Consider the following 12458-nt stretch of genomic DNA (forward strand, 5'->3'; position numbering starts at 1 on the left):
TAATAGAGTATTCTAGAGCCAGACCTTTTTTACAGAGTGAAACTTTTGTTTGTACTTGCCCGAACATAGTATCTTCCATGAAACTTTTAAGAAAAACATTTTAATAGAGGTCGCCAATCCATATACTCATAATTTCTAAACTACAGGGAACAAAAGGCTTTCAGAATATGGAAACTTATCAATGGAGATCAAAATGTTTGGGGAAAAAGATGTAGTGAATATTATGCCTGTTCTGTATATTGGTACCAAGGATGCTTTCAGTGAGCCTAAAATAGGAAGATTTTAATACTTTTCTATAACTACTAAAAGCAGTTGTTTTGTCCTAATAAGCAACAGTTTGTGGAATATGAAATACAAAATAAAAATAGAATAATAATTTGCCCTGGAATAATATCTCTCTGGCCCCCATCAAAAATATGAGTCTGAAATAATAATAGAGTATGCTGTATACAGTGAGTTTTAAATTTTGCAAAGCACACTGCATAGTGTTGTATCATTTCCCAATCAAATCCAATCTTAAAAACATTTATGAAACACCTACCATGTTGTAGATACTGGTTATACATGGACAGAATAAAATTTATTCCTATTATCAAAAAACTTTGTACACTTTAAAAGTGTTATAGAAATGTCAGCTATTATAATTCTAATATAATTCTAATAGGGGAATTCAGCATGTAAAGAGATAATTATGCATATGATAATTTTGCTAACAGCCAGAAGATTATAACATCTCATACACACACACACACACACACACACACACACACTAGTATAAATATGCTTCTTTCTCTCTTCGGATATTGCCACCACCCTAGTGCATGCCCCCATCACTTCATGTCTGAACTTTTATTATAGTTTGCTGGTTGGTCTCTCTGCCTTCTTGAGTTGGCCCTCTTCTACCTTTCCAGTTTTCTTATACCTTCCCCCAAACACATTGTAGTCTAATGATACTGGTCTCCTTACTGTTCCTTGGAGGGGACATTCCATCTCTGGACCTTCATCTCTACCGGTTATTTCCTATGCTTGGAATTCTCTCTCCTCATCTCCATTTCCTGGATTCATTCAAGTCTCAGCTACAACACGACCTTCTATAGAAGCCTTTCCATATATCTCTTAATTCTAGCGTCTTCTCTCTATTGATTATCTTCATTTTCTCTGGTATGTAGCTTAGTTTTACACTGTTAAGGGAATTGTAGGAAATTCTTCTGATCTTTTCCTCACTATCCTATGGATCAATATCAAAGATACATTTGACATATTTCAAGGTCCTTTACAAATATTGTCTTGATTGATCTTCACAGCACCCCTATAGAATTGATAATATAATTTTTCAGATGAGGAAACTGAGTCTCACAGAAGTTAAATGTCTTACCCATGGTCACATAGCTCATACCTGACTCTAGTACTCTATCCAGTCTGGGTTATGCTGCTCTGTTAGATAACTTTCCTTTCTGTGCATTGTTTCCAACTTTTTTTATTTGAACCATGTAGGGAAGAGTTTCTGAAGATCTGCACATTTGGAATTTCTTTTATTTTTTCTTAGTAAGCTTGTAAGGAATTTGCTAGATTCTGTAAGAGGTGATAATTTAAAATTTGGCATTTGGTAACTTTATAATTTCATGGTTGTGGGATCTGCCACCCATATAGAGATCAAATTATCAAAGGCTTCTTATTCTTGTGCTACTTTTTTATTCCTTTCCATAAACTGTCCATAGAGAATCCACCCAATATGTGGTAGGCCCTCATCTCTTTTAATAGCTCTAGTATAACAATATAGCACTTGGGTGATCTGTCTGTCTCTCCCTCTCACTATGTGGATAGATCACACTCCTTTCCAATCATACATTCTTTTGGTGGTGTCTTTAATGCCAATTCTCACATGAAAAGAGTTTTTGTCAACACTTTTTAGCCTATTTATGTCTACCATGCTTTTTCTCTTTAACTTTTGGGGCATTTACAATTTCATCTTCCAAGATATTTGTGTCCAGACATATTGCCTCACCAGGAGGATATTAGTATTAGAAATAGACTTTTTTGGAACAGGCATCCTGGGATTATTGAATGAATTATGAAATCTCCCAGATATAACCCAACAATCTACTTTTACTACTCAATTCTGGCCCCAGCTTCTTGTCCATAAATATTATCTAAAAATGTAAATTTCAATACAATAATCCAATGAGCAAGATAGCTTTTTTAGGGTTGATTCCATTATAACCAGGTTTTGTATTATGGGATTTGGTCCAAACTTTAGTCCTGCTAATAATATGGCTAATAATATGATTATTAGCTGAGTTGGGTAGAGAGCAACTCTCCATTAATGCCAAGATTCTTAGGACTACCCTATCAGCTATTATATTTAGGCAACATTTCTTCAATATGAACTCCTAGGAACTGATGAAAAGCAGCCATCAAGCCAATGTCTTCTAACGAGTACAACTGTGTAGTAAATTCCTTAAAATAGTCTCATATCTAACCTAGATGATCTTTTTTTTATATTCTACTGTCTAGCTTTTAATAAATTAAGCAATTACATTCTTGAGTATCAAGATTATCAGATGTTGCTCCCATCTTGGTTAGACACCAAACACCAAACCTTTTCATTGTGCCTTTCTATCCAGGAGCTTTTTGGATAAATTGTCATTATCCCAATGGTATAATGAATGGAGTTGGACTCAAAGTTAGCATTAGGATGAATGATAGGAGAAACAAGGACTATAGTTGTGAGAGGTTGTGGCTCAGGCAGTGTGTATGGGGGAATCTATGTTGGGAAGAGGGGAGTGAAATATTAAATGGTACTGCCTCAGAAAAAAAGACTTAAACAATAGTCATGGCTTGAGGTAACTATTCCCAGGTAGGCATTTGTATTACTGAGGGAATGTCTATAAATCAGAGGTTGTCTGAGGATTAATTTTTTTATTTCCCTTTTTAGGTTTGTATACTTTATTTTTCCATGTTTCCTTACCTCCTTTTCATAGGTCACCTCTTCTATTAAATTCTTCTATTTTATCTCTCTAGAAATGTCCCTTTCCTCATTTATTAGATGAATCCGAAGCTTGACTACAGCCCCAGTTGTTGTCATTGAAACAGTAAACTTCATGTGATAAAATCTGTCTTTATTAACCATGTCTGAGATTCATCTTCTGACTGTGTTGTGATTGCCCCCTTGGACTTCCTTTTTAGGCTTCCATACTCTACACTTGGCCCTGGGAATCCACTGTCTCCCCTTGCATAGCCTACTGCATTATATCGATGATGGAGTGCTCCTTCTTACAGAAACAGGAGTCATGAAGCTCTTGAAAGGTAAATGAATTTGACCTAGCTAGAGAGCTGGTTCTGGGCTCCCTTGTGTTCCATTTCTTGCAAGTAATCTTCTTTCCTAATTCAACCAAGTTAAACTGCTTCAGCTCTTGAAAAGACACTGGAGGTTTCTCACTTTGTTCTTAGCTATTTTTTCCCTCCACTTAGATTCTTTTACAGAACATAGAGGCACTTGAGGCTACGAAGACTCTCAGCTTGTTGTCCAAGAATGTGTCATCAGATGGCTCACTTTCAGCTCTTTAGCATTCCCATTTCAAAATCAGGCCGCTTCATGCTAGAAAAGCCAGCAAAGAAAAGTTATATATAGATATCTATTTTTTCTTGCTTGAATTTAATTTTAAACAAGATCAGTACAAGTTATGCTAGAGAGTTTATATTATAGAATTAGTCCCATGTTAAGTTGAAGTGTTGCATAGTTGAGAGGACATTGTTAGTATAAACCAGGGTATCTTAAGTTAGGAACTTCTGGTTGAAAATTTAGAGCTGTGAAGAACCTTAGAGCTCAATTCTTCCAACCCTAACATTTTATAGATGTAGAAATGGAGGCCCTAAATGTTAAATGTCTAAGGTGACTCAGGTAGAACATGGCAGATTCGAAATTCAAATCGAGGTTCTCTAACTCCAAATCTAACAAACTTAACATGGCTCCTTGCTATCTGGCAACTTTTTGGAAGAAATGCCATTGCCCCACTTTCATGATGGATAGAGTGTTGAATGTGAAATCAACAATGCCTGGGTCCAAATTCCACCTCAAGCACTTCAGTTAATTAGTCAGTAAGCATTTATTAAGTGCTGATGATGTGCCAGCCCTTTCCTGTATGATCTTGGACAAATCATTTAACCCTCACTGTTGGTCAGTCATTTCAATTGTGTCTGACTGTTTTATTTCATTTGGGGTTTTTGTGGCAAAGATATTAAAATGGTTTGCCATTTTCTTCTGCACCATAACGTACAGATGAGGACCTGAGGCCAACAGGGTTAAATGACTTGCCCAGAGTTATATAGTTAGTTAAGTGTCTGAGGCCAGATTTGAATTCACGAAAGTGAGTTTTCCTTTTCTAATCCCAGTGCTTTATCCAATGTGCCATCTAGCTGCCCAGCTCCTCTGTTCTGTTTCTTTAACTGTAAAACTGATAGAGTTAGACTAGATGACTTCTATTGTCTGTCTTTTCCAGGTTTATGTCTTTGGTCATGTGATCCTGATGAACCTGCTAGGAGGTCCTTTCCTTCTTTTCTGGTGCAATGATCTCTGCACATGTCATCTTCAACATCAGTCAGTTTGGGTTATAGAGGATTCATATGTTCTCCATGTTATGTAACCTTTTTTTAAGGTTAATTGGAAAATGGTTAATTAAAAAGTCTGTTTTCCTAGAGAATTACACAATGTGATTTCCAAAACTCTAAGGTTGGGGGAAGCATAGCGTTGGTGGTATTTGTTATCCAAATAACACTGATATAAAGTCAATGAATTTTTGAATTTTGTATAGAAACTTCACTTCTGTTTTGGTCCATAGTACTAAAAACAGAATGGTTTTAATTGTCTTCTGGCTTTTTTGGTTGCCTTATAGATCTGGACAATACAGAGAAGAATGAAAAACTAAAGTTCAGCATTGTTGCACGTCTTCCTCCGGTAATCTTGATTTTTACCTCTTTTTTTCATTATTTCTTGGATGGTGACTCTAATGCTGAATCTCTTTCTGGAAGAGAATATTTGCTTATTTCTAGCCAAATACCATTGGATTATTTTACTTTCCAATTCCTTTCCATGAAATCATACTAATTCTCAACCCTTGTCCATGATGGTATATCAAGATGCATCAGCCTCTGACATTATATTCCCGTTGATTAAATGCATTGGCATGGGACTAGTTGGCTTTTTTTTTTCAGAATTTAGGAAACTGCAATATTTACATGAGTGATTCTGAGAAGTAAGGGAAATGGTTTTTGTTGGGTCCACTAACTGTTGCGTCATTTAAATTCATATGATGTCAGGAGGTCATGGAAACTGTGTTTCCTCCCACAGCAATTCTTTCTACAATGGGAACAATGTTCTCAGATATTAGGAAGAATGAAAAGCATGGAGGTGAAAGGGTTATAAAGGACACTCCTTGTTTTTGTGGTAGAGATGAGCAAGTGAAGCCAGAAAAAATGGGAAAAAAGAATAATGGGAAGTGAAATTCCAGGGCAAGTTCTTTAGAAATATGACCTTGTTTGGTGTGGGGATAGGAGAAAGCTTACTTAGTCATCAGGACTTTAGCATACTCTGTGCCTTGTGCACACACCCTCATTGCCCTGGCATTCCCTCTCGCACAGTGCTTAGTAGGGAAGGTCCCTTACCTTTCCAGGCCTTGTAATGATTCATTGATTATTGAAACAATGGCTGCTGAGTAAAATCTCAGCTTTGGCTTCTGTGTGGAAAGGCAAAAAACAGGAATTCAGTGCATTTGTCTCACAGTTAAATCACTTTGGACTAGCATGTAGGTTTCCAAATTTCCATAAGGATCTGATGTAGTGCACCATGGAGAAGTGTTTGCAATGTAACGTTTTCAGGAGTACTTAGTTGGGCTAAGAGGGTGACAGTGTTTTCTCCAAGACAGCGTTAACCTTAAGTTTCAATCCTGTCCTCTGAGTAACTTCACTTGAATAAAATAGCTAAGACTGAATTTTTAGGAAGTAAATGTTTTTCCTTTATATTTTCTCCCCCTTAATAGTCTATTATGCAGAAGATAAGCCATATCTGGGATCATCCTATCAATTCTCACATTATTTCAAGGAACTATGTAAAACAGCTGCTTCAGAAGTCCAAGAGAAAGGTAAGGTAGAGTGTGAGATCTGATTACATGCATATTTGTGGACATCATTGTATTTGGAGTAAGAGGGTCTAAGATTAACCCCTGGCTCTGTGACTTACTGGCATCTAAGGCTACTTTCTATTAATAAAATAAAGATAACAGTATTGGGGCAACCTATCTTACAGAATATTGATCATCTTATAAATATATATATATATAATATATGGTTATCTATCATTATTACTGTTTTCAAATTTTACTTTAAAATAATTTCAAGATTTGTTTATCCATGAAGTATCATTTCTTGGTACTTGGTAATTTTATCCTGCAAAGCAGGCAGCCAAGTGGTATAGTGAATAGAGCACTGGGTCTACAGTCAGGAAGACCTGAGTTCAAATCCAGTTTCATACATTAGTTGTATGGCCCAGGGCAAGTCATGTCACCTCCAACTGACTCAGTTTCCATAATTGTAAAATGAAAATAATAATAGTGCTTGCCTCCCATTGTTATTGTGAGGTTCAAATGAGACAGTGTGTTTAAGCACTTAACATTGTGCTTGGCACATAGTAGACATTTAATAAATGCTTGTTCTCTCTTTTACCTTACCTCCAATCCTTACTCATATATAAAAATATTACGTTAAAAGCAATTGTCATTTAAGTACAAAAACCTACTAAAGAGAATGAAGAGGTAGGGCAATTCTAATAAGAACTAAAAAATCTTTCCAAATTATGTCAACATATAGTTTAATACTTGACTTTCTTAGAAAACTGAGCTTAGGGGAGGAGAAGGATGAAAAATATATGGGAAAATATGACTCGGGAATAAGAAAGTCGCTAAAGGCTAGGAGACTACATAGAGGATTCATACCTAGATATCATGACTACTTCTTAAGACAAGAGTTATGTGTGTCAGGCTGGGCAAATTACTGAAAAATTATTTCATAGAGCTAGAAAAAAACAATAAAATTCATATGAAAGAACAAAAATATCAAGTGAATTAATGAAAAAATATGAAAGAAGATGGCCTATTTGTACTGGATCTCAAGTTGTATTATAAAGTAGCAACTATCAAAACAATCTGGTATTGACTAAGAAATAGAGTACTACATCAATGGAGTGGATTAGGAATTCTATACACAATAGTAAATAACCATAGTAATCTAGTGTTTGACAAACCCAATGATCCAGGCTTTTGGAAAAACACCTTCCTACTTGACAAAAACTGCTGGAAAAACTGGAAAACAGTATGGCAGAAATTAGGCGTAGGCCAACACTTCATACTGTGTACCAAGATAAAATCAAAATGGAAATAGAATTAGAAATAAAGGATGATACGATAAACAAAGTAGGATAGTACAAAGTGGTTTACCTGGAATACCTATGGATAAGGGAAGAATGTATGACCAAACAAGACATAGAGAACATTATAAGATGTAAAATAGATAACTTTGAGATCATTAAGTTAAAAAGTGTTTGCACAAAAAAAGTCAATGCAACCAAGATTACAAAGGAAACAGTAAACTGGGAAAAAAATTTATAGCAAGTGTGTTTGAAAAAGGCCATATTTCCCAAATATAGATAACTGAGCCAAATTTGTAAGAATATAAATCATTCTCCAATTGACAAATACTCAAAGGATATGAATAGGGAGATCTCAGAGGAAGGAATTAAAACTATCTTTAGTCATATGAAAAAAAATGCTCCCAAACACTATTAATTAGAGAAATTAAAACCATTCTGAGGTATCACCTCACACCCATCAGAATGACTAATATGATAAAAAGGAAAATGATCAATGTTTGAGGGAATATAGTAAAATTGAGACACCAATATCCTGTTGGAGTTGTGAATTGATTCAATCATTCTGGAGAACAATTTGTAACCATAGTCAAAGACCATAAAACTGTGCATGCTCTTTGACCCAGCAATACCACTACTAATTCTTTATCCCAAAGTGGGGATCAATGATAGGTGAAAGGAGCCTATGCATATAAAAATATTTGTAGCAGCTTTTTTTATGGTGGCTAAGAACTGGAAACAGAAGGGATCCCCATCAACTGGGGAATGGCAGAACAAGTAGTGATGTGATTGTGATGAAATACTATAGTGCCATGAAAAATACGGAACAGGACAATCATAAAGAAAACCTGGACTTACATGAAGTGATGCAAAGTGAAATGGGCAAAACCAAGAGAATGTTGTATAGGGTAATAGCATAGCAGAAATATATGATGATCAGTTGTGAATGAATTAACTCTTACCAGCAGCCATACAAGAATCTAGGACAACGCTAAGGGGCTCGTGATGAAAAGGGCTATCCACCACCATAGAAGGAACTGATGGAATCTGAATGCTTTATTTCTTCCATGGATTTTTTTATTGTAAGCAGTGTGTGTCTTCCTTTACAACATGATAAATATAGGAATATGTATTTTATAATACATGTACAACCTATATTGCATTACCTGCCCTCTCAGGTAGCAGGAGTGGTGGGAAGAAGAGAGAGAATGTAGATCACAAAATATCAGAAAATAGTGATTAAAATTGTGTCTTTGTCATTTGGGAAAGAATATAAAATTAAAAAAAATAAAACTTAAACAAAAAAAGAAAATGATTGGGCAATGTTGGACGTCATGTACAATGCATAGCATCACAAAAACTAATATTATTAGACTTTCTCCAGGCTAGCTCTTTATCACATCAGTATGAAAGGCAGTGTGGAATTGTGGATAGACAGCTGGTCTCTGAGGTAGGAAGACATGGTTCAAATCTTTCCTCTGGCACATACTGGCTCTCTAATCTTGGGTGTCGCTTAATTTCTCAGTGACCCTGAGAATCTGAAAATCTAAGTTGCAGATGAGGTACTGATCTACATTGGTAGGTAGAGTTTCCTCATCAGGGAGTTCTTTATATCCATGAAATCACAGTGAAATCAGTGAAATCAAAACTCTAACCACTCTCTAGGGGTGACTGGATGTTACAGTATAGTGTGTGCCAGGCTTAGAGTCAGGAATTCATGAGTTCAAATCTAGCCTCTGACACTTAATAGCTTTGTAACTCTTGGCAAGTCACTTAATCTATGTTGGTCTCAATTTCCTTTTCTGTAGAATGAGAATTATAATAGCACCTATTTCCCAGAGTTGTGGAGATCAAATGAGATGAATGATTATAAAATGTTTAGCAAAGTAGTTGGCACAAAGTGTTTTGTAAATCTTAGCTAAGCTATTTTTATTATTATTAGACAAAATTATGGGACTCAATATGAGTTATTTGTAAATCTATGTTCATCCATTTATGAGAGCAAAGGCCACATTCAATAAATCAAATGAGAATGAGAATGATGGCATGGATGGCAAGCAATTTAAACAACTCTAACCTGATTTATTAAACAAACTCTAACCTGATTTATTAAAAAAAAAAAGGAAGAGGGTTCTGTGATTTCATTAAACTATGGAACTCACAAAAGAGAAAACTCCCTTTACCAATGTGGCACTTTTCTGCAACTTATCATACTAGAGAGTTGGTTAGAGCAAAAATATCACTCACTACAGATTAAAATACAATTGGGAAATGCTTAACGAATTAAATAAAAATACAGTGCAACATAGCTAATGTTTATTTTTGGTTTTCTCTGGCAATATACAGCCAGGCAGGGATCTGTTTCTATTTGAGTTTGACACCACTGGCCCAGAGCACTGAACATAAGTAAATTGCTCAGAGCCCCAAAGCCCATTTGTGTCAGATGTGAGATTTGAAAATACAGGGCTTCCTGGTTACAAGGCCATCTCTCTATCCACTGCACCACATTTCCTATTCACAAGCTATGATAAAAAAAAATGGGAAATGAATTTTTAAAAAGCCAGACTTTCAACACAGAGTATCATTTCCTATGGAAATATAACTGATACAAATCAATTATCATAACAAAGAGACCAAAAGAGTTAGAAATTACTTCATTTAGCAAATAATTGATTTTCTTGCCAAACAAAGTTATGGTAGTCAAGTGCAATACCAGTTTTGAATATAAATTATTTTTGTAAAACCATAAGATTGCAAACATAATTGTCTCAGGAAAGAGCAAGACCCAATAGAATGGAAAACAGGTTATGGAAAATATGGTAAAAAACTACGAGCCTGAGAATGGAAGAAGAATGAAACTTGGAGTACAAAAAGAGGAAAAGTGGAATAAATCTTTCAAGGTAACTATAATAAATTATATTCCTCATCAATTGAGAGTGGAACTGCCATATTCAGAATCTATCATTGTGTCCTTTTATGCACTTACTGCACAAGTAAGTAGAAATGGCACCTGAGAAAACCAAGGCAGAAAAAATAGCTGCCTGGACCATGCACTTATACTGAGAAGATTCGTTCCACAGAAGATAAAGTTGAAGACCATGAGGTATTAAATTTCAAAGTAGAGGGTGACTATTAAAGTCTTACTGAAAAAACAAAAAACAAACCCATGAATGTTATTTCTTAAATTACTCAAATGAATTTATGGTTTCACCGATGTCACCCCATGCTGTAGATCCTTCACATAATGTGCAATTCTTGTCAATATCTTTCCATACGTTCATAACAGGGAAGACACTCCAAATTCTAGGGGTCTTCTCCTCTTTCTCTTGACTTTATGAAAATATCAGTAGAACACATGACTGTACACTGGTCATCCTTTGTTCCTACCTAGTAATTAGCCCCTCTATTATTTCACTGATACATTTCTTTATTGGCATCCATTACTCTGTTTCTTCATATTTCCTTTAGCTTTATGCTTCATAGTCTGGCAAAAGTTACTGTATATTCCTCTGTTGCCTTTGAATGATACCTTTTTAACCTTTTTGGAAACTATTATGTTCTGTCATTCATAGTCATAGAACAATGTCATTAGGATAATAATATTAAAAAAGGAGGCCTTTTCTTCATGGAGACATATGGAGTCATTAAAGGAGCTGTCCAGTTTCCTGCAGATGATTTGGCTGGGCCTCTATCTCCTGTTTAATTCTGTGCCCAATTTATCCATTTGCCATGACTATTCAAAATACACATTCTGATATTTGAGCTTTCCAAGTTGAACATCAACTGTCCATAATCTAGACAACAAGTGTTCTTATTCCATTTTGTTTACCTGGGTAGAGAGATAGAATAAATTATTTTGAATGTTTATAAATCTTATTTAAAAACTTCTGAAATATTTTGTAGTTTGATACAACTAGCCATTTGGTGATTGCATACAGGAGCATCTTGGAAATACCACAATCAGTGGTGGATCTTTTATCAATTTGGGCTTTGTGCTAGATTTCCTCTCTAATAGTGGCAAACACCTTTGGAAGATAATTTCTCTCTCTTTTATAAGCCTTACCAGATAATAATGACTGGAGTATCAGTGATGAAAGTAATCTCTCTGTGCTTTTCAGTGAATTTTACATAATTTAGATCTATGCACAGTTATACTTTAATGTTATAGAAGAAATTTGGTTTGGTCAGTCATTTCAATCACGTCTATCTTTTAATGATCCCATTTAAGGTTTTCTTGACAAAGATACTGGAGTGGTTTGACATTTACTTCTCTCCTAATTTTAAAGATGAGGACATAGGCAAACCATGTTAAGTGACTTACCTAAGGTCACACAGCTAGTAAGTGTCTGAGGCCAGATTTAAACTAAGGTCTTCCTAGCTCTAGTCTACTGTAATAACTAGTTGTCAAGAAATGTGTTAACCCTATATATATTTTTTGATGATGAACAGTTTTTTTAAAACCCTTGTGTCTTTTTCATTTTACTTTTGTTTATCTTTATTCCATTTTCATAGTTAAGTATGACTTAGGTGGGCCTCTTACCAGTATTTCTTTAAAGTGGTTTTACTTTCTGTTGCTTCTCTGTATTACTAGGTGATATTACTTATAATCTACCATTTTTTACAAAAAAGGTTATATTTTAAAAAATTGTTTTTCTTTGCGTGCCATATCTTTCAATCTGGTAAGTAAGTCAATTGTTTTCTGATAGTTCTAGGCTTTTTGTCTTTTCCTTATGATGGTTGATTAATATATGTTAACTTTTTAAATTAAATAATTGCATTTGTTGTCTTTTTCCTTCTATCAATATCTCATTTTTGTTATCAATCGTTCATTTTAATAGGTAGATATAGTTATAATTATGTCACATTTTTCTAATATTTAAAAAACTAATTTAGCTTTTTATGAATTTTGATCTTTACCCTAATAAACCCAAGTCTGATTATACAACAAAAAGCTAATTCAGGAATGACTCCTCCACCAATAATGAGATAAGTCCACAAGTCAACAAGCATTTTTTTAAGCACTTATTCTGAAATATACTGA

The 12458-nt window shown here is 34.9% G+C and overlaps 1 protein-coding gene across 1 annotated transcript in view; it reads left to right on the forward strand.

Moving 5' to 3' along the window:
- GSAP (gamma-secretase activating protein) overlaps positions 1 to 12458 on the forward strand; it is a 109462-nt gene that overhangs the window by 88122 nt on the left and 8882 nt on the right. Inside the window, exons 27-29 of the mRNA XM_007504052.3 lie at positions 3187 to 3306; positions 4893 to 4954; positions 6036 to 6137. Coding sequence (XP_007504114.2) covers positions 3187 to 3306; positions 4893 to 4954; positions 6036 to 6137 — 284 coding nt within the window. The remainder of the gene's footprint in view (positions 1 to 3186; positions 3307 to 4892; positions 4955 to 6035; positions 6138 to 12458) is intronic.

The sequence above is a fragment of the Monodelphis domestica genome, chromosome 5 (assembly GCF_027887165.1).
Source record: "Monodelphis domestica isolate mMonDom1 chromosome 5, mMonDom1.pri, whole genome shotgun sequence".
NCBI lineage: Eukaryota > Metazoa > Chordata > Mammalia > Didelphimorphia > Didelphidae > Monodelphis > Monodelphis domestica.